Raw genomic sequence first — 25,821 nt, forward strand, 5'->3', positions numbered from 1 at the left:
AACCAACAATAACTACTGAACTCTTGCACTGGAAAAGATTTTAACGGGAAGATAAAATATTTGCAAGGATAATTTTCTTTGAAGTAACAATCTAAATATAAACCTATAAACTAAGTTAAAAATAAGTGGATATATTTAGATTATACTAAAAATTGAAGCAAAAGTGGCAAGTTAGTTACATTCTGTCATTACAAAACTTATCAGAATATTTCAGAGAAAAATGGAAATACTCTCTCAGTGTAGAAATGAGGCCAAAGACCATCCCCAATCTGAAAAAATACTTTAGTACAGAGAAAGAAATACTCTATTCATTTTTATGAAGACATAAGCATGACCACTACAGTCCCTGTCTCACAATTCTGAGCATTTAGAAGGATCTTCATTCAGACTAGCAGTAAAAAGTGCAGCACCTGCTATCAAAAGCACATTCAGATTGCTGGTGAGACCTGAACAACTGGTATACAAGCAAGGTTTTGAAAAGTCACAAGTTGTATCACTACAAGATTACACAAATTATATTTAATCACAAGATTATATAAATCATTTCCTTCTCCTGCCCCTCTTATTCTCCATAATTGAAGCTCAGCTTTGTATTGCTATGTAAAAGCCCTTATCAAATCTGAAGAAATTGAAGAACAGCCCAATTAGTTGTTGCAAGGTAAGACCCCACAGAACAGCAGGATACAAGGGCAATTAAAGAATGCTATATAATAGGAACTATAAATCTGTGGGAAACAACAACAACAACAAAAAAACAAAACTCATTTCAGGCAGCAAGGAGTGTTCAGTTCTTAAACAAAGGCATGAAGTGCCATTTCAGACACCATAGAGTACCTGGAACATCTTCATGTGGGAGACCTGTGCTCTTCAGATGCAGCTGAAGGAAGATTCTCTAAGGCATCAAAAATGAAACTTGGCACCTGTATCTAGGTAGCCAAACCACTCCTCAGCAGCTTGTCTGTAAAAAGATGCTTGATTTGGAAGATGTGAAACACTAAGTCTGCTGTCCTCTGTTTTAGTAGAAAGGAAACTTGCAAAAACAAACGAGGAATAAGAAAGGAAAGTCAAAAGTGAAAAGTTCCTGTTACTACCTCCCAGTTCTTCAAACCACGAAAGGGACTTAATACCAGAATTGACAACAGGAGTGAGCCAGTAATAAGCCTGTTCAGGCAAGAATAGGTCTAACATACTACTAACTTACAGATGCAATGAAATATTTGAGGTACACCAAAGTGAGTTACAAACTTGGGCCTGCTGGAATTTGCATAGTCAAAAAGTTATGGACCAGTTAAGTGAGGCTACTGGCGTTCAACCATTCTTTTATAAGGATGAGGCTACTGGCGTTCAACCATTCTTTTATAAGGAAAGAGTTATATCCAAAAGCAAGTCAAACATGTAAGGAAACACTGGAGTAAAGTAACGTGTTAGCCAAGAAACATAAACCGTGTAGTACAGCAAAACAGTTGTATTTGGTTGCACCTCAAACAATGTTGCAAGAACAAACAGCTAAGTTTCCATGTGTGATTTTAACATTTTAATTCTACACATTTTTAATAATTAACAAGTGAAATTTAATATTATCTTCTTATGCATTTTAGGTAATATATTTTTCTATCCATTGAACTTGTAAGGTTTACTGTTCAAACACTACAGCTGTAAGATTGCTAAATCCAATAGTTGGTTGTCTAAGTTTGTATAGGGATGCATACATGTCTGCTTTTTGACCTCAAGTATCAAAGTGAACAGCTAAACACAACTTTAGAATATTTCTTATATACATTAAGCAATTGTTTTATTGAGATCCTGGGAACACATTTGCGTGAAGGAAGTTGCACTTTTTTATTATGCAGTTGACAGCACTGTCAAAAGGAATATAGTCTAGAATAACTGACCATTCTACTAGAACTTATTTGATTTTAAATCTAATTATTTTACAGAATCAGTATTATGTAAAATTCAGCATTAGAAAGACTGACAGACAAAACCAAAAAGCTTTAAGAATTTTTTGAGGAAAGAATCTTTCGTTCATTTAAACAGTACTTAGAAGTAGGACATCTAATAGACAGCTAACTGTCTCTTATGTGATTTTTACTTTGTCTATAGAAACACCCTCAGCCTGAGAACTCTTTTGACCCATTTCTATATTTTTCTTTGCAATCCTGAAAACAACAAGGTCAACAAAGATTTAAGCAATTCCAAAATGAGATAATATACCCAGAATTCCATTAATTATCAACTTTTTAAAACAAAACAAAACAACCATCTACTCTAACAACTATCTACTCTATGCAGCAATCCCACTATCGGTAAATAGTTACACAACAGAAAATAAATTCTCTTAACAGCATTCAAAGGCTTCATTCTGGAAAAATGACTAATATTTTTTTCAGCACTTACAATATATTTTATGTTTTACAGTATGTCATCAAATATTCCAAGTAAAGGCTTGACATCACTGATTTCATCATCCAGAAGATATCTAATGAAGATTAAGCAAGAAACAAATAAATAAATTAGGTACAAAATAACAAAATCTATGAGATCAGGAGCACTATGCAAACAAATCCAAGAGACATCAAGACAAACAAAATAGTTGTTTTTTCCTTCCTAAGAAAAGTTAACAGCTACTACTACTATGCAAATTCATCTTTTAAAAACACATTTGTAATAAATTAATGAATTGCCACAAAAAAATAAACACCTGAACACTGAGGTAACAGAAAAAACTCGCACAGCTTTACCTGGGCTCTATTTCTTCTTCCTGTTCTTTTGTGAAAAAAAAATCCTCTTTCCTAGTGAATTTAAAAGAGTCTGAGATTGTTTTTGAGATTGAAGAAAACTGTATATTTTTCATCCCTTGTGAAGGGATTGAATGCTTTTCTTCTTGAAAACTGAACTGCAAGACAAATGTTAAAATAACGGTTAAAATAACTAACTGAAAGAAAAACTGCCATTATTGTAGTATGTAGTACAGATATTTATATAGGTATTATCATAATTGACAAGGCTTTAAGCACACAATAAATACATGGTTGAATGACTTTGCAGAACTGTGGTTATTGAGTAGATATTTTCAAAAATAATTCTAAATGAAGTGAATTCACAAGTGAAAGCTTCTGTAGTCCTAGTGAACTCAAGTCCTAGCTCTTTGTATCATGACCATCACACTGAACACAGAATGCATGTTTCTTCCACATTTGGACAACTCAGAGAGGTTCAGAAACAATCTCTGTCTGAAATGATGCATATGTCAGATATGATAAATATATTTACTCTTGAAAGACCTACGTATAATTATAGGTGATCATGTTATAAAAATATTTTTACTCACCATATTTATATATCTGCTCTGTACAGGTAATTCTACTTTTGATGAGCTGTTAAGCACAGAAAAAAATGGGTTACGAATACTGGCCTCACCTTATAATGTGCAAGAACCGAAAATATGAAGTCGAATAATATAAGTATTATTTACAGAAGTACAAGGTGGTTTACTTTTCAGTTCAGGATTTTCCCTCTACACTTAAATAAAAATAATTTTAAACTATTTAACTATTCTATTTTTTTAAAGTTGAAATTGCACTCTATTTTATCAGTGAACAACCATCTATACATTTAGTTATACATACAAACATATAAACATGAATGCAAATACATATAAAATATAGACAAGATTTTAAAACAATAAAATTGCAATTAATGACATAATGCTTACGCTTTTGAAATGTCACTTGTAGCTTTGCTTGTTGTATACTTGCAAGGTGGTTCATGCTCATCTGGAATGTGAAGGCAGGTATTTCCATGGTCTACGTAAAAATGATTTTTTCTTAAAAGCCAGAAACAGTCTAAAAACACTGCAAATATTTTACACAGTATCATCGATAATAGTTTGAAAAGCTCATATCCGTGCTGCAGCCCACGGAGGAGCCCATGGCACAGGAGGTGGATGTAGCCTGGAGGAGGCTGTGGTCCATGGAGAGCCCCCACAGGAGTGGGCCCTGGGCTGGAGCTGCAGCCTGTGGAAAGGAGTCCACGCAGGAACAGGGTGTCTAGGGGTGTCTACCCCTGATGGACAGACCCCGTGGTACAGACCCATGCTGGAGCAGTTCTTGAAGAGCTGCTGCCTGTGGGAAGCCCACGCAAGATCAGTTCAGGAAGGATGACATCCCATGGGAGGGACCCCACATGCAGCAGGGGCAGAGAGTGACTGTGATGGAGCAGCAGAGACAAAGTGCTAGGGTCTAACCACAGACCCTATTTCCCCCATACTGCTAGCGGGGAGGCGGTAGAATAGGGTAGATGGGACAAAGGTGTTTTAGTTTGATTTTAGTTTTCACTGCTCTAGTCTGTTATGAATAGGTAAAAAATTATATTATTTATCCTTATGCTGAATCTGTTTTGCAAGTGACATAACTGGTGAGTGATCTCCCCTGTTCTTATCCCAACTCACGAGCTTTTTTTCATCATATTTTCTCCCCCTTTTCTATTGAGGAGCGGGAGAAAGCAGCGCGGAAGAACTGAGCTACCTGTCAGGGTTAAACCACCACAACCCTGTAGAATAATTTGTATATAGTACAGAATTTATTTTGTTAAAACAATCTTACCCAATTCTCCACTGGAAAAGTCACTAGCATATACTAATATTTCATCATCAAGATCATTCCAAATGTCATCTCTCAATTCAGAGTTCACATCTGAAGCACCTGAAAAACAGCATCTTTTATCTCTCTTAGTCAAGTTATGCATTTAAGTTTCTTTAAGATATTTTTTGAAGCCATTGTCTCTTGGCTTTTCTCACTTACAAATACGGAATGATTCAAAGAGAAAGCTGTAATCCATGGACAAGTACAACAAAAACTTCTTTGTGTTTTAAGACCAGTTGTTCAATCTACTGGAAGAAGCATTGTCACATATGCACTTTTTTCTGTGTTATTTTGAGAAAAGTTATCCTCACTGTAGATTCTAATGAATAAGCCTTAAAAAAAAAACTTTTCAAATACCACAATTTCATTCTTTCCCTTTGCCAGAAGTATTAGAATCCAGATTTAATACTTTTAATTCAGTCCTTTCTTCCCTTCAGATCCCCAAAAGCCTAACTGCTGTCTTCCTCTTATCCAATCCAATGCCTAAGAACTAGCCATGACAAACAAATTTTCAAGCACTATTGTTAAGTATTCTTAACTAAAGTGTAATTCTTAATGTTTTAAAATACTTTATTTTCTGTTGCAAAGACAATTTTCCTCACTTTCTCTTCCTTTCATTTGTTGTGTTCTATTTCTCCACTACCAATCCAATTATTTGCTCATTTTTTTCATCTCTCTTCTGCCACACTCCCACTCCAGCACCAGACAAGTGCCACAGCCCTAATATGTCCGAGGAACCCCGATCTAGATTTCCCTTTCAACAGAGGGAAAGCAGGACAGGCTCGAATCAAAGATCCGCTTCCACAGAGGCTGGAAGAAGCACTCTGAAGGCACTTTTATATTTATATATTGTAAATTTCGGTATGTACAGTCAGCATGATGCATTATTACAGACATGCACACACTTTAAAATACCTGAACCATAGGTTTAGATCACTACATTTCACAGTATATTCTCAACTCCCTGCATTTATTCATATAGCATGGAAAGGCACCATAACACAGATGCAGATAACCCTATATAAATCATAGAATTTGACACCTTATTTCATTAGAACTATTTTGATTGCATTTTGAAAGCGTAGCTGGCCCAGTAAATATGGCCAAGATGACCTCTTCTGGTACTATCCAATGGTTTTCATCTACTGTTTTTAGTCAGTAACATCTATCATGATCCCTTGATGCTGTATGATTTGCCTTAAGATGCTCCTCAGCATAGAGTATAGCTATACTGGAATATTCACCTATCTTCCTGTGAATGTATTGTTATACACAATCATATTGTATACTAACTGACTCCCAAAGAGCAACTGATAATATGGTTATGCAACAGTCTTCCATCTTCAGACTAGGTAACAAATATAGCAGACAAATGAGTATAGCAGGAAAATCTGAAGTATTAATTGAAAGGAATAGGGTTGCAAGTCCCATCTTCAGAGTATTAAGTAAAAATGAAATGATGCAGTATAGATGCCACCACTTAAGGAAATACAAGTGTCCTGGTTTCAGTTAGGACAGAGTTATTTTTCCTCCTAGGAGCTGGTAGGGTGCTATGTTTTGGATTAGGATGAGAAGAGTGCTGATAACATGCTGATGTTTTAATTGCTGCAGAGCAGTGCTTACACTAAGCCAAGGACTCTTCAGCTCCTCGCTCTGTCCTGCCAGCGGGCAGGCTGGGGGTGCAGCAAGAGCTGGGAGGGGACAGACCCAGGAGAGCTGACCCAAAGTGGCCAAAGGGGTATTCCATACCATCTGACATCATGCTGAACAATATATAGGGGTGGCTAGCCGGGGTGGGGGGCTGGCTGCTGGGGGATTGGCTGGGCATCGGTCAGCGGGTGGTGAGCAATTGCATTGTGCATCAATTGTTTCGTACACATTATTATTATTATTATTATTTTCCTGTCTTAATAAACTGTCTTTATGTCAACTCACAGGCTTCACTTTCCCGTTTCTCTCCCCCATCCCAGAGTGTTTCTTATATATCTGAGTATGTTCTAAACATTGGTGTTGCTACTTGTTTAACCAAAATCCTGTTTAATCAAAACCTGATTCACATCAATTTACAGTAACCAAATACAACAGCACAGGGCATACAGTGAGGAGAATATCATGGTTACATACTGATAATAAAGACTGATCATTTAACCACAAATGAAAAACATTAATGTAATTTCAGTGCAAGAGAAATAGAACAATTTTTTTTTTTTTCAGATAGTGATATTTTCTAGTTATGAACTCAGTTATTAAATGTTCGTATTTTGTTAACCATCAAACAAAAAGCTCTTATTTCACTAATTTCTTCCAGTAGTTACGAAGTTAAGAAGAAAAGGTAAATAGGAGGAAAATTCCTTTTGTATTACAAGTGGCTTCAGTGGAAATACATTAAATGAAGTATTTACAGATTTGTACCCTCATATTTGAATTTACTCATTACTGGTTTATATAAAAATACATGCACAGGCTTAGATCTGCATTTGCAATTCTTACTGATACCAGAAAGAAAGCCAACGAAGGCCACTGTATTTCCCTATACATTCAGCATTCTATAATGCTGTATTGTTTACTGTGGTGATTTCAGAAAGTTTGAGTTTAGGAGGTATGTACAACTCAGAACAGTGAAAATCATGATTTCAAATATTAGCAATAACTTACTACTCTTTCCATAATTCCAGGATTGCAACTGTTTCTGAGATAGTCCGAGGCTATTAACATTATCTACCTGGTCCACTGAAGGTGATGAAGACAACTGTTTATTGCCAAACCTATTTAAAAAAATAGTAGCATGTCAGTAAAACAGTTGAAAGAAGCTGCAACAAAAACAATTTTATTCAGAAAACAGTTGTTAGTTGTGAAAATTTAACATACTACCTAAATAAGACTTTTTTTTTTTTTAATACCTTGACAATGCTGGCATCAAGGATTTGGGTGCAAAACCAAATTGTTTGAGATCCACATTCTGAGCCTGATTTAACATCTGCATCTAAAGAAAGCAGGTTATTAACTAAAAAGACAAACATTGAAAAGCACTTTTTAAAATGATCTGAATTATATTATTAATATTGTATCAAGATAGCATATTTTAAAAAATCCTTCTGATGTCTAGTTAGCTCTTGGGATCCATTAAAAAGATTTGAATTACATGCTTCTACCATAGTTATCCAAGTAGCCTGGCAAAGTCAGTCTGGGTATCACTGACTCTTTCCTATTATTAGCTGTAGGCTATATTATTTTCTATTGCAAACAAACAAACGCTATGAATAGGAAATAAAACATTCCAGTATCTCAAATATCATTCTCGCTATAGAGAACATCCGTTTGGTATTACATTCAAATATATAAAGTGTAAGCCTTGAAATCTTTCAGAGGTTAAAACCAAAGCAGTTTGTTTTCTCATAAAAAAGTGGATCTCTGTGTCAATGCAAACAGGTCTCCTAGGAGCATTACTTGGATGTGTACCAGTTTTTGTTTAGGTCATATTTTGCCAAAACCAAGTCACAAAATGGTACCTTCCAATGATGCCTCTGTCCTTAACCTACTATAATCTATGAAACTCCATAAAAGTGGAAACAAAGACAAGTGTACCATTGGAAGCATTCCAAACAGCAGTGGAACCTGTCAAAGATTCCTGGACCTTCCTATTTTTTTTGCTTTACACAGTCCATACAGACAAACTTGCATTTATGTATTTACCTATGAATTGCTCAAACAAATACTGCAAACAAATATATGCAAATACATAATGAAATAAAATAAATCTATTCAAATGCTGACCGTATTTAAACAAACCTTTAACCGCTTTACTGGGGGTACAGATGAAATCGAGTTCCTGCTCCTTAAATCAGCTAAGTACAAAGTAAATGTAGAATCTCCATTCATCTCAGACTTTGGAGGTACTCCAGTTTTACCTGAGAAAGGGAATTAAAAGAATCTTCAGATTAGTTTAGAAAGGATAAATCCTAATTCTTTCCAAATCAATGGAAACTTTGCCACTAAGTTTAGTAGTATGTTTTAATAAAAGATAACTAAAGATTTAATACACTAGTTCAAAGATTTCACACTAATATTTATTTACAAAGTCAAGTTTGGCATGCTCTTAAATCATATCCTAGATGATGTGAAAAATACTATTAGTCATTGTAATCCCTACAAAAGTTTTATTAACAAAATGTTTTATTGGTATTTTTATGACTGCATCATAGCAAAAACTTAAGTCAGACTCTCTTGCTTGCACTTCTGTTAATGTATATATTGGTAGAAATGGAACTACTGTAAATTATACTCATCTAAAAGTAAAATAAATAATAGATTTAATGAAACTCACAGCAGTCATGTCCACATATATCTTTATTTTTACAGCGATGGTTGCACTCTCTGTTCCCATATTTCTTGTAGTTATGTTCTTCTTTAGACCTGCTTCCTAGACAAATACAATACAGAAATGCTCATTTTTTATTTTGTATGTATTGTTGAGAGAATACCTCATGCAGCGTATGATGGGCTAGAAGAAATCTGGGTCACTGGAATTTTTTTGCCTTCAATAACACTTTGGGATGCCCAAGCAACATAGTTGGGAAGAAAATAATAAAGACAATGGAAAAACAGACACTACCACCATTCCCAGATTCAAGCTGTAGTATTAGACACCAAACACATGATTTTTCTTTAATTTCAAATTCATCAAAGAATTGCAATGTAGGACTTGACAAGCAGAAATGGTAGGACTATATTCTTGTTATACTTGAGAAAGAAACAGTATGGATAAATACAGATCTAAGTCTCCACTAAAAGTAAAATTCATTTTTCTGTTGACTTTGGTATTAGCCAGATGGTGTGATCTCACCATTTACCTGTATCTACTGCTGCTGCTGGTGGACTTTGCGGTGAGCAGTAATACATATCAAGTGGAGACTCAGCTTTCAGTTTTTTATTTGTAACTACTTTACCTCCAACTGTTCTTGGTATTAAGTAAAAGGCTGTAAATGCTTGCTGTATGTCAAGGCCAACTTTGAAAAAAAAAAAAAATAATTAAATTGCTACGAACTGTTTCTGAAACTACTGATTGCATCCACTTTTCCAAATGATTTAACTATAAATATTTATTAAAAGACTATGGGAATCTGTTAGGATAATGTACCATTAAAAGTAAGCTATTATATGAATGGATTCTTAATGACTGAGATTAAAAAAACCCTCAGAAATTATAGCCATCATTGCTACATACGTAATGTAGCTATGTAGTATACACTTATCCCCATTAACCATTTTTTTCCCCTGTTTTTCTACAACTCAGTTTATCTCTGGCTTTGCACTGTTGATATAATTTTCACTTTAAAACTGTACAATAGTCTCCGTTACAGGACTATCAGCAGCTCTGTATTGACAAAGGAGTAAAATGCAAATGTTGATAGTACCTTTGAAGTTGAATGCTAATGTTTCTAGTTCTAATTATGATTAAACTAAGATTTGTAAGAGACTGTGAAAGACACCATTTGTAAAAAAGAGTATTTTTGCCTTTTAATAGGCAAACATTGCTGGAAAACGAGTCAGGCTTTTAAAAATGTGAACATTTCCTTCATGTCCTAAACAGAAGCATGCTTTAAAATAAAGACAACCTGCTTTTAGCATAACTTAGTTACCAAAGGGGCAATTTCAGAGAAACTAACCATTTTGTTGAGTTTTACTGTACTCAGTAAAACTTGTAGGTAGCTAAGTAGTAATAAAAGAACAATTTTTAATTCATCTTATTTGGTTAGAAAACACTCCTTCCTTTCTGAGCCACAGGTTTATACATAGGCGTACAGATTATTCTAGGCTGGATGACTGTAATAGTCCTAATGTTTATCATGGAAGCATCAAATATACTTCAATTAATCTAACACACAGTAATGTTCTTTACAAGTGGGGCAGGATGAAGAATTTAACGCAGCATTTTCCACTGTAGAAATTTCTTGCTGGTGAGGTGTAGATGGATCTGTATCTAACACTCTTACACACAAAACGCAAAGAACGCGAAATCTAACCATTTGTAAATACAGTTCTTCACAGCATAAGTAATCTATAAAGCTGACAGTTTATGCCTACTAAAAGTTAATTCAACTTGCAGGTGAAGGACAGAAGAGAAGCCTAATCTGTACCATCAGAGCAAAATTCTATCTAATAACACTTTTGATGTTTCCCAGTACATTAACATTCTAGTAAATAAATAGATTTGTAATTAGGACAGTTAGGTAACAACACAGTAAAAAATAATAATATATATTTTTTTCCATTTAAGTTCATTTTATTATATTTTGGTTTGATATAAAGTGTTTTAATAATTTATTCAAAATTCTTATGCAGTTGTTTTTAATTACAAGTATACCAATTAACTTACCATAATCAGAACTAATTAAATTTATACTAATGTCCTCTGATTTAAGAGCTCTTCTCACTTCAATTTTCTTCATCCAATTTCCAGTTTTTAGCAACACTGAATCCCTGTAATGTATCGGTAAAGTATTATTAGACATGGTCAATGAAAGCAAGACTGTATACTACGGTATCAGTAGCCATGTGAGAGTCTTTATTTGGCCTTGGATCTTGGATTTTTCTTGATAAGTGGCTTAAGAATGATCTTCCAATAATATTTGATCTATAGCCTAGCCATAAGAGAGCCATGATCAGTTTCAGTTCTGCCAAAATGCAAGACTTCAGCCAGAACTCATGTGAAGATCACATAGTTAGAAAAGACTTTTTCTCTCCTCCATTTGCTCCAAGCATAATTTATCCAACTGGACAATTTAATTTAATCTGAGTGAAAAACAATTTTGACACAGATATAATGAAGGAAATATAGCTAATAATTACAAGTAACAGCTTGAGAATGTATCTTTTTACTAGATATTCTAAGTGTTTTGTATTTATGTGGAAATTAGATTATGATTACTTCTATAACATGGCATCAGTGTTGTACTTGTACACATACCTGTGTACTGACAAGCATAAAAGCATGATGTTTTTTTTTATACTAAGTCTTATGCAGAGTTTTAGATGACAACTGAGTGACTAGAAAATGCTTGTCCTGGTTTCAGTTAGGACAGAGTTATTTTTCCTCCTAGGAGCTGGTAGGGTGCTATGTTTTGGATTAGGATGAGAAGAGTGCTGATAACATGCTGATGTTTTAATTGCTGCAGAGCAGCGCTAACACTAAGCCAGGGACTCTTCAGCTCCTCGCTCTGTCCTGCCAGCGGGCAGGCTGGGGGTGCAGCAAGAGCTGGGAGGGGACAGACCCAGGACAGCTGACCCCAACTGGCCAAAGGGGTATTCCATACCATCTGACATCATGCTGAACAATATATAGGGGTGGCTAGCCGGGGTGGGGGGCTGGCTGCTGGGGGATTGGCTGGGCATCAGTCAGCGGGTGGTGAGCAATTGCATTGTGCATCAATTGTTTCGTACACATTATTATTATTATTATTATTTTCCTGTCTTAATAAACTGTCTTTATGTCAACTCACAGGCTTCACTTTCCCATTTCTCTCCCCCATCCCAGAGAGGGAGAGGGGAGGGTGAGCGAATAGCTGTGTGGTGTTTAGCTGCCGGCTGGGTTAAACCACAACAATGCTATAGGACAAAGACTAATTTTCTACCATTTGGAATCATGAGAACGTACTACAAAAACTGCAAGACAAAGGATTAAATGTCAACACACTTTAAAAGATCTGAGCAAAACACCTGATCATACATACATTATTTTCTGAATAAAAATTACTCGATTGTCAGCATCTCCTATGATCAGTGTAACATAGTGAAAATCTGGCGCTGTTCTCTTTGTCTGTAACTGCTCAAAGTTTGTTAATTTGATGGTTACTAAGATTTCAGCCAGTGTATCACTGTATTTTGGAAGCTAGAAACAAATGATATAGAAAATGACTTAAGTGTTAAAATATGCAAGTAAAGCATGTCCTTCCATAAAATTTACAGTACATTATTTGTTGTGCTTAGATGCTCTTACACAGTACTACTCTTGTCCATAGCTGAATATTGTAAATTTGATTAAATAATGAGAAAAAAAGACAGTGTACATCACCCCCCCTAAATAAACCTCTTCTATGCCAAGAGAAGGATACAAGAGGAAAATTACATATTTTGATGCAGTTTTGAGATTAAAGGTTTTGCCATTCCAGCATTCCTCTGTATTTACCATTGTTAAACCTTTCTTCTGCAAACAACTTTAGAGACACTCATCGGATATTAAGTCAAATGAAAAACTAAAATAGAACTGATCATTATAAAAATAGTGTTTCATATACGTATACAGTTTTTAACTTCAAAGGTGTCTTCAGTTGTACCAAATTCACAAGACACTTTAAGGCTATTTTTCAAATTACTCATTTCAGAAAACTGAAGCAAAGTGCCTATGTGACTTGCTCAAAGACACAGACAGACTGCATATCAGAACCTCAAAGCACACAGGATTAGAATGTTAAATTACACCCTGCCATTGAAATGGCACCAGCTAGGTTAATGCAATCACTTTTTCTCTATATATATATTCCTCAGTGTGACAAAGAAAACAAACATTAGTTAATGCATGTTCTGTAAGTTTTATACAGTTGTTTTTCATGTCTCTAGGGTTTTGTTTTTATTTTTGTTTTTCAAACATTTAAAACTCTCAGATTCATATACTAAGCTAGAACGTCAACATACTGGTTTGCAACTCTAATATAAATTGCTATTAAGAGGGGGGTGGGGAGAGAGAGAGAAGTGAGGTGTGATAGAGAACGTTTATTCTAAAACTGTCCTTTAGAGTTTTCAGTTTTGTTTAAGAGTTTTATTATACGTGTTAAGGTGGAATGAGGCCACAACACCATGTAAACTTCTATCAGTGAAGGCTCAATATTTCCTAATGTTACTATTTGCTTTCTTTTAACAATCTTAGCATAAAACCATAATATAAATAGAAAAGCATTACCTGTTCAATGTCAAGTTCATATTTTGGAAGATGCAACACAGATTCTTTTATCTGGTTTCCAAAAGGAGGATGTCTGTTTAAAATCTGCAAAGATTTAATTTAATTTCTGATACATTCAGCTGATCAGATAAGTTGACACAAATGTAAATTCAAGGGATCAAAGTCACCAGAATAATTATGGCACAGACAAAAGCCCTTATCACTACAGTTTTCTACTGTCAGTGATGCCCATGATAACAACATAACCAAAAGAAATGAAAATTACAATACTTTTTCTGTTGCTAGCTCTTCTGTTCAGGTAACAGCCAATGAACTAGCCCATAACCTTAAATAACTAGTCAGGTTTTATGCGTTGATGCTGCTATGTTGCTGCAGTTTTAGTGAAAACAAAACAGAAATTACAGGAAAACTGGAAAAGAGGGCAAGAAAAAAAAAAAATCTAACCCCAAACCTAAGATCAATTTCATTTAGAAATGTATTACATATTCCAAAACACTGGAAAAGCAGATTCCTCAGAAAAGAAGCCAAGAATCAAATCTAACTTGACCACAATAAGAAGTGTTCTATGGATGATTCAAGAAGAATTTTATTCTATGACCATTTTTTAACTAAAACTAGTAATAAAGGTAATTCATGCTTTTCACCATTAAGATAAATTAAGAGCAACAGAAAAAAATACTCAAGGGAATATTTATTTACAAACACTACTAAAAGGGAATGCACATTGTCTTCTGTTTCAAATCATGTTAATAAAGAAATTCTTTGTATTTAAGCAACTACTTTCGAAATCCAGCCAAATCAGTAAGGTCATCCACATTACATTTGCTAAAACAAAACATTATACACATTTTTAAGAAAAAATAAGTAGCTAAATGTTTTAAAATCACCAGTATAAATGAATAAACCACTTTAAATGCTCAATTTTGCTGGCACTCATATTACTTTCCTCATCATGTTTATCTGCATACAAAATAATAAATTACCAATTCAAGTTCCCTTGCATTTGTCTCTTCTATTTTTTTAAATGATGTCAGCCCAGCATTTACCATAGCATTTGACAATGATACACCTGTGAAAAAAATAGTTTTATGCTGTTCAGTGACAATTGCTAATCTGTAATTATTCTAAACTGCATTATAGGAAGTAAAAACAACGCAGAAATCATTTTAAAGTATGCTTGCTCCTAGTTTTTTTCCCGGGAAATCACAAAATCTCTTTTCAGTAGATTAAATAGTAGATTTGTAAAAATTTCACGTATCCACTAGTAAAGAGAAGAAGAAAACATTTAACATTATAAGACTGACTTATTAATAAACATTTTCCAGTATAAAACAGATTTTAGATCACTTTCTACAGGAGTCAACAAACAAGTGCTCTACATACATATTATGAAGAAAGAGCATGTCGCTCACATGGAGAATAAAATTTGAGACAAAGTATCCTACCCAAGGATTATATGTTAAAGTCATCGAATTTCAAAGTTTTTGAGCAAACTAATAATGAAACTCACTCAAGGAAAAAAATCTGCATTATAAACTTCTACAAATTTTGCATATTTAGCCAAATATTTTGCCAGTTATCTGCCACATAACAAGCAGATTGGCAGAGAATTCTATATACAATCTTATTCCTCTTCATGATTCTCAGTTCTTTTACACTTGTAGTGAGACTTAAGAGTCAACACTCTACATGCGAAAAGGCATTTTGTTAGCTAGAACTACAGTCTAGTACAATGACTGAAATAATTTTAGATAAAAGATACATACTTAGAATTAGTAGGTCTACTCACCATGCATAATTCCATATGAATAGTAAAAGAAAACTGAAAATTAGGTTGGAAACCTCTTAGAAGACGATTCAAGATTGCCTCTTGGAGGACATGTTAAAGCAATCTTTCAAGAAAGGACTCATTTCAACTCAATAGTTTAATGATTCGGAAAAAAACATAAGGGACTTGTTTAGACCCTTCATTCCTTTAAGTATATTTGAACACCTTTTGGGTCTGACTTGGGGAAAGCACCTTTTCCTAGCTCTCCTCTTAGTTACGGAAGCTCTGCAAACAGTCTGAAGACTAAAGAATATTACTTATTACTTCTGCAGGTACTTCACCTAGCGCTGGTGCCTTGCTCTTTAAATGAAGCTGAAGACTAGCTCTTTTGTTATAGCTCCTGAAATGGCAGAATGGTTTCCATTAATGAGGAAAACATAAGATACAAATGATGTAAAACTTCTCCTCATCTTTATTTCTGATGAATTAAAATCAAACTGAACATGTAGTAGATGTGATAAAATCCTGGATGGCAACTGATCATTATTCTGTTTGTGAAAACAAGCAAACAGAATCCAGGTATCTGAGCCAGAGGTAGCATCATTATTGGACAAGAGTAACAAATAGAAATTTTAGAAATTCAGTAAGAATCACATTTAAGCTCAGTTAAAAAGAACAGTCGCTGGTATAAAGGAAGTACCGATTATTAAGCCTTTTTTAAGATTCAAAAAATAACATACTGTGAAAAGAGTTTAAAAATTAGACATTTCTAAATATGTTATATGATATCAATAAATTTCTGTGAGCTCAAATATACCACTTAACTCACAAAGACATAGAATGGACTGCCCTAGTATGACAGAGATCAAGAATGAAACATAATAATACCTGTATCAATTCAATAACTATTTGATTCAGGGAAAAAAAGTGAACTGTAGTAGAGGAATAGACTGTTAGAGAAGCCTGTGACTGGAATAAATGAAAATTTGAAAATTATAAATCCTTTATAACATATGCTGCAAGAGCAATGACAGCACAAGAAAAAATACAAAGAAAAAAAGGGAAACGGGGACAGAAATGTATAAAATATATATATATATATATATATATATATAGTTCTATTATTAAAAAAATATAACTGAATTCATTCTATTGAATGCAATATACAGGAGAGGATTTGTCAACACTGCCATAAGTGCCATGTTTATTCCACTCATTCCAACCACCTAGAAATGCTAAACATGAGGCAGACTCCTCAGATGATTCTACGTACATCAGCACAGATCCAGAAATATTAGAAATGGGTTTCCACCACAACGTATTATGCTGTGCAGAAGCTAACAAGCCCTGTCTCCTACTTTTGAATCCACATGAACAAAGCAATACTCATTCTTCACCCAAGCTGAACTATATGGATTTCCTGGCTTAAGCTCTCACTAATTTGCAGACCTCTGTACTATACTGTTTCATACAGAGTAGATGTGTCTTTAAAGAACAAATGCAGAGAACTGCAGTGAATTATGAATGCATTAAAGTATAAGATCAGACAATACAGCAAAAAAACATACTCTATCTCAAACAAGAGTAACTACATTTTTGTTATACAGATGGCTCCAAAATTCTGAAATGCTTTTCAAGTAATTATGACAGATCTGCACTTCCAGACAGAAGTTCATCTAGTAACAGGACATACTAATAGGAAGAACACTTTTAGAAACTTGCAATGATCTTCATGTATAAGAATCTCTCTCATGCACAGTAAAATTATTTCCATTTCATGGTTACTATCCACTTCAATGCAAAGTAAATGGCTTTCATGCGTATAAGTAGCAGGACTTATGGTAACGGCTGCTTGAAAAGGAAGGTAAATTCTAGTCAGAAGTATGCAGTCACACAAATATGGAGTATGTCCAAATATTGAAATAAGTATTATGAAAGAAAGAACAACTCCATATGAACCACTTTGAAAACCTGAAGGAAATTAACAAATGGATTACTTTTACCCAAGATCATGTCAGACTTGTAACAACCATGGCACTCAACCGTGGTGAATGGATAACTGGGAGACACAAATCTAATTATGTAAACAGGCACTCCAGAGGCTGATTATGACTTTTGATTACATTTCTGATTACATCTTTATCATTTCTGAATAGTACCTACCAATTTTTTCCAATTGTTTAGACACATGAAGTGAATTTTCCCAAAGTTTGCACCTGAAACACTTAGCTAAAATCACGGAGTTTAATAATGCAGAAAAGTTGGTTTTACTTGATGCCAGAAAGTCAGACAACCCTGTAAAAATAAGATTGACTTGTATTAATCAGATCAAATATATTTTTAACACTGTATATACAAAAAAGGATTAAATTTTACCATACATCTAGTAATTCTTACGCCATTTCTAAATATTTTGCCAGTATCTTGTGTCAAAGTAAAGTCTTGAATAGGAATGCATCCTAGCTGAGCCTGAATAAGACTGAAAGAGAAATATTCACATCTTGTTATATAAGCTGCACTGTAAGCAAAGTATAACAAGTTTGTACTGGAAAACAAAAGAAAAATCCAAACAGAAACAATAAAATATAAAGTGACACAGATTGTAGCAGAGATTTCAACAGCCACAAAATGACAGTTTTCAATAAAAATTAACAACACAATGTAATACTTACCAGTTTATTTTCATTTCCCTTGTTTTAATCTTCCCCTCCAATGGAAACCTATACATGAAAATATACTTATTTTCTGCTATTCATTTTATTTGTTACTAAAAATATACTTTCCTTTTTCAACGTATTTAATTTTACATACCTGATGGTTATTTTGTCCTTGTCTTTGTTCAAAGTGTTCAGTATTTTCTTTTCATTTATTCTTAACTTGACATCGAGAAATTCTGCGCAGTTGGAGATCATTGTAACCTGTAACAATTTAACTTTTTCTTAACAGTTTTTTTTTCACTCTCTGCCATTTTTTTGTAATACATTTATATATATATATATATATATATATATATATATATATATATATATATAACATCATTTAAAATTTGGTTGTTTCAACACTATGACCATGCAAAGATGGTCAGCTAGTTCTTCATAATACTGACCAACTTTCTTTCATCTTCCTGTAAAGGAAGACAGAAGGGGATGATTTTTTTTTTCAGTTTTTAGATGATTACTCCACTTGAACTTATCCAAAACCAATCACACTGCTAGCAATTTATGATATGCAAGGCTAATTTTAACAGTTTTTGCTATTTGCTATGTATTTCACATTACTTTTTTCATCCTTTAGTAAGATAGCTATAAGAGAACAGGCATTCCATTTTCTTCACAGCCAATCCGTTCTACCACAGTATCCATTATAACAGTTGCAATAATAAACTGTCAACTGACAAAGGAAAATGACTTAAAATAAAGTCAATAACATTCCTTTAAAAATAAAATATGTTCCTCAAGCAGCTGTGGTTTTTTTTTTGAATAAAATATAACTAACTAACAAAACATGGTATTTTATATGTAAGCAGAACAGCTTCAGCAACTTTATATATTCCTAAAAAAGAGAGGAGAGAAAGAAGCGGAAATCAAAAGGTCTCCCCAGTGAAAAGCCTCAAAAATACTCCATACAGGACTGATTTAAGATGCATTCTTTAAAATTTTATACTTCATATAAACAAAGCCTGAACTCTTTAACAGAAATAAAGACTTCTGAATCTGTTTTTGATTCTGTTTAAAATTAATTGAACATGTGTAAAGTTTCTTTGAAATGTTAAATTACCAATTCATTTAAAGTCTCTGTTCCCTTAATTGTGAAAAACTGTTTCACTGTTTCAAATGCAATATAATACCATGCCATTAATCTTCCAGTCTCTGTAAAACAAAAACATACCTTCAAAAATGAAATATTTCAAGTATTTTAAGTGTATATATTTAAGTCACAAAACTGAATTAATTTTCTCATTACAGGGCTCTATGAGATTTAACACCACTGACTGAATATGCTACTGCCCCAGCTGATGGATATTATTGACCCCATCACAGAATGGCAGAAAAATATGCACCAGTTAGTTTTCTCCAGTGAAGAACGAATTCACATTAACATATCAGACTGTGAATTGTGGTTGCTGAGAAGCCAACCACATCTAGCACAGCATTGTACAGAAAAGCTAGTATTGATAAAATCTGTCCTTCATTATCACAGGATAGCAGGATGTGATGGAGTGCAAAGTTCTGTAATTTTCTTCTAATCTGCAACAAAATTTCCAGCAACATCAGAAGTGAAGATCTGTTCAAGAATTAAGAGAATCAACTTCCATGATTTGCTAAAGAAAAGAAACAAATCATATATCCCTAGGCATGCAGTCTTTCAGAGTCTACTCTCTGTTACATTTATGTACTCATATAAATAAGAATAGTTGTGACCCTTTGTAGTTCACTAGTATCTCAAAATCACTTCTGAAAAACTGTTTTTAGAGAAGTGTTACCTGTTGGTTTGAAATTATTTTCATTATCCATCCTGACCAAATTGAAAGAAGACAAATTGTTCAAGTTCTTCAAACACAGTTCTGTACACAATTTGAAAATACATTTTAGTACCTGCAGAAAAAAAACTTACCTATTTACAAGCCAAGAACAATGAGCATATGCCAAAGTAATTCCACTGAGCTCAAGCGAAAATCCTTCTTAAGTTGGTTACAAATTTCTGCCTAGTGCAAGTTCACTCCAAGATGTTTGATACAGGGTAACCCAACTCTTTTTCAGTAAAGCAAAAGTAGAAAATTAAGAGACTAGATGCATGTCATGGAGGCTGCCATTTTCAATTCTGAATGAAAGGCCTTAGAACTCAATTTATACAAAAGATTTCCTCTAAAGTTTTAATACTTAAATGTTTGAAATTTCAAATATCCAAAGGTATTTATGAATCGTTCATTAGAGTTTTTCATACTGTATCAGGTAAGTTTGTATTTACTTCACTAAACCCATTTAGTTGCTGGTGTTGGATATCTGCTTGAGGATGATCAGTGTTTTATCTGCTCTTTTCTCTTTCAAAACCGAGGGAATTAGAAGGCAAAAATAACATTAACACAGTATTCAGAATTTTAAAATAAAGTTGGGAAAGCACTCAAACTGATAGTTCCTAGAGCAACCAGAAATATTTTCATATACTGCATGTGGAAGGTGAAAGATAACTATATATATCATTACAAAATATTTCATGTGTACAGGGAAAAGAAGCCACAGTTTCTGTAATAGGGAAAGAAAAAGGCTTTTTTGAAAGCATATAAACAGAAAACAAACAAACAAACAAAGAGATAAATCAAGCAAAGAAAAATTAGGACAAAAGACAAAGTCAAAATTAGAGAGCTCTATGTGTAGTTTTATTTCTGAGTACGTATGTGTGAAGATGAGGTAGGTACAGGCATTTAATTTTTCTCCTCTATACAAGAAATATTTCTCTACTGGTCAAAATATGCTGATAGTGTTCCAAATGTATAAATAATTAAACAAAATCAATAGTACAACATAATAAGTTACATTTGTTCTGTGATTGCATCTATTGAAATTAATGGAGTTGTATAATAAGCATAAATGTGGATGAACCTGGCCTAAAATGTAACATTTTACTGAGAAAGCTTAAAAGCCACTTACCCTGTAATTTTGCTTCAATTCCAATTTTATCCAATCCAGATGGAAAACCTTCACAAAAAGACAATTAAAAAAAAATCTAACACAATTACATACCTCCTTCTCAATATTGTAACCAATCAAAACCAATTTCCTAATATTTAGGAGCCAGATACCCAAAATGAAAAAAATCTAAATGATATTATACTGGGAACAAATCAAGAGCCTTACACAGTGTAATTATCTATGCATCAATAAGTGGTTGTTGGAACAGACAGGAAGAGATAAAAGCTCCAGATGTTCCCACATAACACATCAGAGCCCTAAAAGTTGCAGAAATATCTGTAAGGAACTTTGAAATAGTTCCTTAGCAGGGGACCAAATTCACATGTGGAATCTTCCTATCATAAAATACAAGAAGCTACCTAAACTGTAATGCCCATTTAAGTACTAAATGTACTATGGTCCATTCCCATCTATAAATCCTTAAAAAAAATTGTCTCCAGCAAGTAACCAATGACTTCATAATCATTGTTGTGCAAATAGTCAGGAACAAGGACAAAGACAGGGCTGGCAACTGAGATGATGTTCTGGAGAAAACAAATTGAAGACACCAGCATTAGGATTACTGAAATTTTGTTTTAGCTAAACTATGAAATACTAGACAAAGCCTTTTTCTTAGCAGCATATTACTTATTCAGTGCTGAAAAGCACATTGTGGCTAGACACTGTATTCATACACAGCCCACTGCATTGAGATGAAAAAAACAGATCATGTGAAGCTGTAAATGGCTTCTTCATAGTTTTTAAGGTTATATCACACTGAAATTCCAATTATTTATATTAATGCATGTGGAATTATTTTTCCTAAAAATGTTACAGGCCACGTAACACATCATCTTCATCCCCTTATAAAACAATAGTCCATAAGAAAAAAAAAAAAAACAAATAATATTGATCTAACACATGCCAGTGTCATAATTTAGATCAATTACAAACAAACCGTAATGAGTTGGATTTTTTAAAGCTCTAATGTACAAGAAGGTTGATCGTATCCATTCCAAAGCTACACTGACATCTGTGATAGTATGCAGCACTATTTCTGCATTTAAGTGCTCGACAAGATGCCTGTGCAAGCTGTCAAAAACAAATCAACCAAAAAAACCTGTAAGTATATTCAGCAATTAGTAGTACACAATATGCTAAAACTATTTTGGATTTTTTTTCCTGTCAACTAACTGTTCACTTTCATCAGTGAAATCACTAGAAAATAGTAAAGAATATGTAAATAATCAAAAATCTAAGTTACGGCTTAACATCAGGTGAGCAAAAATAATAATTCTGTGACTTTTCATAATTATTAAGAAAACAAAATTACATACATTTAAAAGTTACAGCACAGTGTTGATATTCTGAATATATTTGAAAAATGAAACATTTAAATAATAACATGATCAAAAGCTTGTGTTTTATCCTTCAATATCTTAACTTTCCTGTATATTTGATACTTCAAATTATGTTCACATCAACTGAATTCTGTAGTTCAGTACTTTCTAGACTCTATTGTCAAAAGATTCAGAGACAAGATCTGGGTTCGACTCTTGCTGTTTGTCATTGCAATATGTACTATTTCGGTTCCTTAAGTTTTCCAGCAGGAATCTACATCTAACTTTTCTTTTGTTAAGTTTAAAATGACCCAAAGTTGTTTTTATCTCTTAAAACAAAAGCTGTTATTTCTGAGTAGCTTGGCTTGATTTGCTTTCCTTTGGATTCTTAAATTTCTTTTAAACAGAGACAAAAATCCAGAAAAAACACCTTCTGTAGAAATAATGAAACATTGCTACAATTTATATAGTCTTATGAAAAATTAGTTACCTGCTCTCTATTATATCTGCACCATTTAACATCTGTATATACTTCTCCCTTGTACTCAAACGAGTCATAATGACTGCTGTTGCTGTAGTGTCAAACTGCAAAAAAATATAAAAATAAAAAAAGTAAAACAAAATTTAAAAAACTCTCTTTTTTTGTGGAAGCAAAAGGAATTAGAACTTTATGAAGACAGTGCTTCCAGCCCCCCCCTTCCTATTTTAACTTAATTAGATGCTTTCTTGCTCTGATGTTATAATAACAAAAGTATGTTGTGCTCTATGCTATTAAATACTCTAGATTTTTTTATCATGCAATTTCTAAGTTTTGTGCCAACTTCCTACATTTTCTCTAATCTGTATTCCTTACGCAAACCAAATGCAATCTTCAGATCTTTTTCTAGAGCAAGGTGAAGCAATGCTTTTTAATGGACAGTACAAAAGCAAACAGATTTTTCTCAAATAGATATTACCCAGATATAATTTCACCGTTAATAAAAAATAACTAAAAAAACAAATGCTGTAATATTTTTTTTGGTATTGTTGTTTCTTTGCCAATAGTTTCTAATTATCTGCCTATAGATAGAATCACCACAATACAGCATTAACTTACTTGAGGCCTTCCTGCTCTCCCAATCATTTGCAGAATATCAGTTTCACTGTACTCTTCAAACATCCCTCCAACGTAGTGCATTGTGGATTTTATAACCACCAGATGTGCAGGTAGATTGACTCCCATTGCTAAGGTGCTAGTAGTAACTAGATCAGATTAAAGTATATTGACTTCAAGATGAACACCACTGAAACATCTCACAGATAATAAACAAGCAGCAAATAAGTGCCTAATTTTCATTTATAAGAGCTCTTGCTTCCCAGTTAACTCAGTGGAAGGCAAGGACATTTTGCACCAGAAATAATTAGACCTAGAACAGACATGTATTTGCATTAAAATAAAAGTATGTATCTGATCATCTGCATTCAGTTATCATCAAGTATTCTTTACCAGAACACATCTATTCCAAAGTGAATATTTAAATATTAAATAAATGATTAATTATTAAATACCTGTTTAATTATTTTATTTAAACATTCTTAAATAGATCATCCAGAATGCAATGTCTTCAATAAAGCACATACACACTGAAGAAACAAAATCCATAATTCTTCATGGATAGAAATTTGAATACAGAAATGTATTTATCTTCCTTCATAGTGACCAGTATCTTTAAGAATTTTTTTCAAGTCATCAGTCATTAGCATTATTTATATTCATGGCACCAAACCACAGTCATCACCAATGCTATCATAATGCTTTACCAATGCATACTCTCACATGGAAAAACACCAGCCAAGTTTGTTTATGTGCAAATTATCTCCCTCTAATACTTTTAAATTTACTTTCTCTAACAGATATATGGGGTGGCAGAAATTCAGCATGGAAAGTCAGCTATACAGGCCAATGGATACAACTATTCCACTAGAAAAACAAAATATTGTTAAACACACCAATTCTTTTCAGAAATTAGAGCTATAATTAATGAGCCACAGGTACATCAGGAAAAAAGGATCTAATGTAAACTAACGGCACAGCCATTTCTTTTCACAAGAATAATAGTGGTTTTCATACTGTCTAGATAGGCAAGCTGGAAATGTGTTGTAGCAAAATGAACCACATAAAAAGTTGCAAAGAAAGTTTCTTACCAGTGCAATTCAATCTACAGTCCACATATATATACCCACTGTGAGTATACCTACACTCAAGACCTAGAATTTCTTCCCTTTGCAATACTTGTAAAAGTGTGTTAAAAACCTATCCCCCTTCACATTCACAGACATGAGGCAAAAAATGTCCACTTTCAGTTTCCCCTCAGTTGTATGAATGTATATAATTATAGCATCTCAAATGATTCTGAAATGTGCATACAAAACACACATTTCAAAGGACTCAAGTATCAATAAGCACCGTTGCATTCTTTTAGTGGTAGTCAATATGTACATACACTTTGCGTTGAACAAAGGCACAGGGTCTCCTTTTCCTTTTCCTAAGAGCAATTGTAGAACCGCTGTCTCCTGAGACTTCAGAAATGGCACAGCAGTTGGCAAAGCCATACACGTAACTCCAGTACAGCAGATCACAAGAATACAGAGAGACTTTTTAATAGGATGGGTACTATAACTGGTAATTTTCCCAGATCATGGTAAAGGGGTCTACCTTAAAATTTCATAGTGAGTCAGGACTGTTGTACAGAAATGAAAAATCCATGAATCTTTCATTGTTGTACATGAACCACACAAGCAATTACAGAATCACAGAATAGTCTAGGTTGGAAGAGACCTCCAAGATCACCGAGTCCAACCTCTGACCTAACACTAACAAGTCCTCCACTAAACCAGATCCCTAAGCTCTACATCTAAATGTCTTTTAAAGACCTCCAGGGATGGTGACTCAACCACTTCCCTGGGCAGCCCGTTCCAGTGACTAACAACCCATTCAGTAAAGAAGTTCTTCCTAATATCCAAACTAAACCTCCCCTGGTGCAACTTTAACCCATTCCCCCTCATCCTGTCACCAGGCACGTGGGAGAATAGACCAACTCCCACCTCGCTACAGCCTCCCCTCAGGTACCTGCAGAGTGCAATAAGGTCGCCCCGAAGCCTCCTCTTCTCCAGGCTAAACAGTCCCAGCTCCCTCAGCTGCTCCTCGTAAGACTTGTTCTCCAGGCCCCTCACCAGCTTCGTAGCCCTCCTCTGGACTCGCTCAAGCACCTCCATGTCCTTCTTGTAGCGAGGGGCCCAAAACTGAACACAGTACTCGAGGTGCGGCCTCACCAGAGCCGAGTACAGGGGGACAATCACTTCCCTGGACCTGCTGGCCACGCTGTTTCTTATGCAATCCAGGATGCTGCTGGCCTTCTTGGCCACCTGAGCACACTGCTGGCTCATATTCAGCCAACTGTCAACC

General features: G+C 34.1%; 1 protein-coding gene across 1 annotated transcript in view; it reads right to left on the minus strand.

Annotated features, from left to right (window-relative positions):
* Positions 1 to 504: 504 nt before the first annotated feature.
* HFM1 (helicase for meiosis 1) overlaps positions 505 to 25,821 on the minus strand; it is a 40,545-nt gene continuing 15,228 nt past the window's right edge. Inside the window, exons 16-40 of the mRNA XM_035332776.1 lie at positions 23,473 to 23,618; positions 22,867 to 22,961; positions 21,995 to 22,128; positions 21,016 to 21,063; positions 19,851 to 19,931; positions 19,145 to 19,236; positions 18,179 to 18,285; positions 18,040 to 18,087; positions 17,749 to 17,846; positions 17,531 to 17,662; positions 15,389 to 15,421; positions 14,583 to 14,668; positions 13,600 to 13,683; positions 12,374 to 12,531; positions 11,020 to 11,123; positions 9,494 to 9,649; positions 8,968 to 9,063; positions 8,433 to 8,551; positions 7,544 to 7,626; positions 7,299 to 7,408; positions 4,605 to 4,703; positions 3,716 to 3,806; positions 3,332 to 3,377; positions 2,742 to 2,896; positions 505 to 2,479 (exon numbers count right to left, since the gene is read on the minus strand). Coding sequence (XP_035188667.1) covers positions 2,413 to 2,479; positions 2,742 to 2,896; positions 3,332 to 3,377; positions 3,716 to 3,806; positions 4,605 to 4,703; positions 7,299 to 7,408; positions 7,544 to 7,626; positions 8,433 to 8,551; positions 8,968 to 9,063; positions 9,494 to 9,649; positions 11,020 to 11,123; positions 12,374 to 12,531; positions 13,600 to 13,683; positions 14,583 to 14,668; positions 15,389 to 15,421; positions 17,531 to 17,662; positions 17,749 to 17,846; positions 18,040 to 18,087; positions 18,179 to 18,285; positions 19,145 to 19,236; positions 19,851 to 19,931; positions 21,016 to 21,063; positions 21,995 to 22,128; positions 22,867 to 22,961; positions 23,473 to 23,618 — 2,468 coding nt within the window. The 3' untranslated portion in view covers positions 505 to 2,412. The remainder of the gene's footprint in view (positions 2,480 to 2,741; positions 2,897 to 3,331; positions 3,378 to 3,715; positions 3,807 to 4,604; positions 4,704 to 7,298; positions 7,409 to 7,543; positions 7,627 to 8,432; positions 8,552 to 8,967; positions 9,064 to 9,493; positions 9,650 to 11,019; positions 11,124 to 12,373; positions 12,532 to 13,599; positions 13,684 to 14,582; positions 14,669 to 15,388; positions 15,422 to 17,530; positions 17,663 to 17,748; positions 17,847 to 18,039; positions 18,088 to 18,178; positions 18,286 to 19,144; positions 19,237 to 19,850; positions 19,932 to 21,015; positions 21,064 to 21,994; positions 22,129 to 22,866; positions 22,962 to 23,472; positions 23,619 to 25,821) is intronic.

This window comes from Oxyura jamaicensis, chromosome 8 (assembly GCF_011077185.1).
Source record: "Oxyura jamaicensis isolate SHBP4307 breed ruddy duck chromosome 8, BPBGC_Ojam_1.0, whole genome shotgun sequence".
Taxonomy (NCBI): domain Eukaryota; kingdom Metazoa; phylum Chordata; class Aves; order Anseriformes; family Anatidae; genus Oxyura; species Oxyura jamaicensis.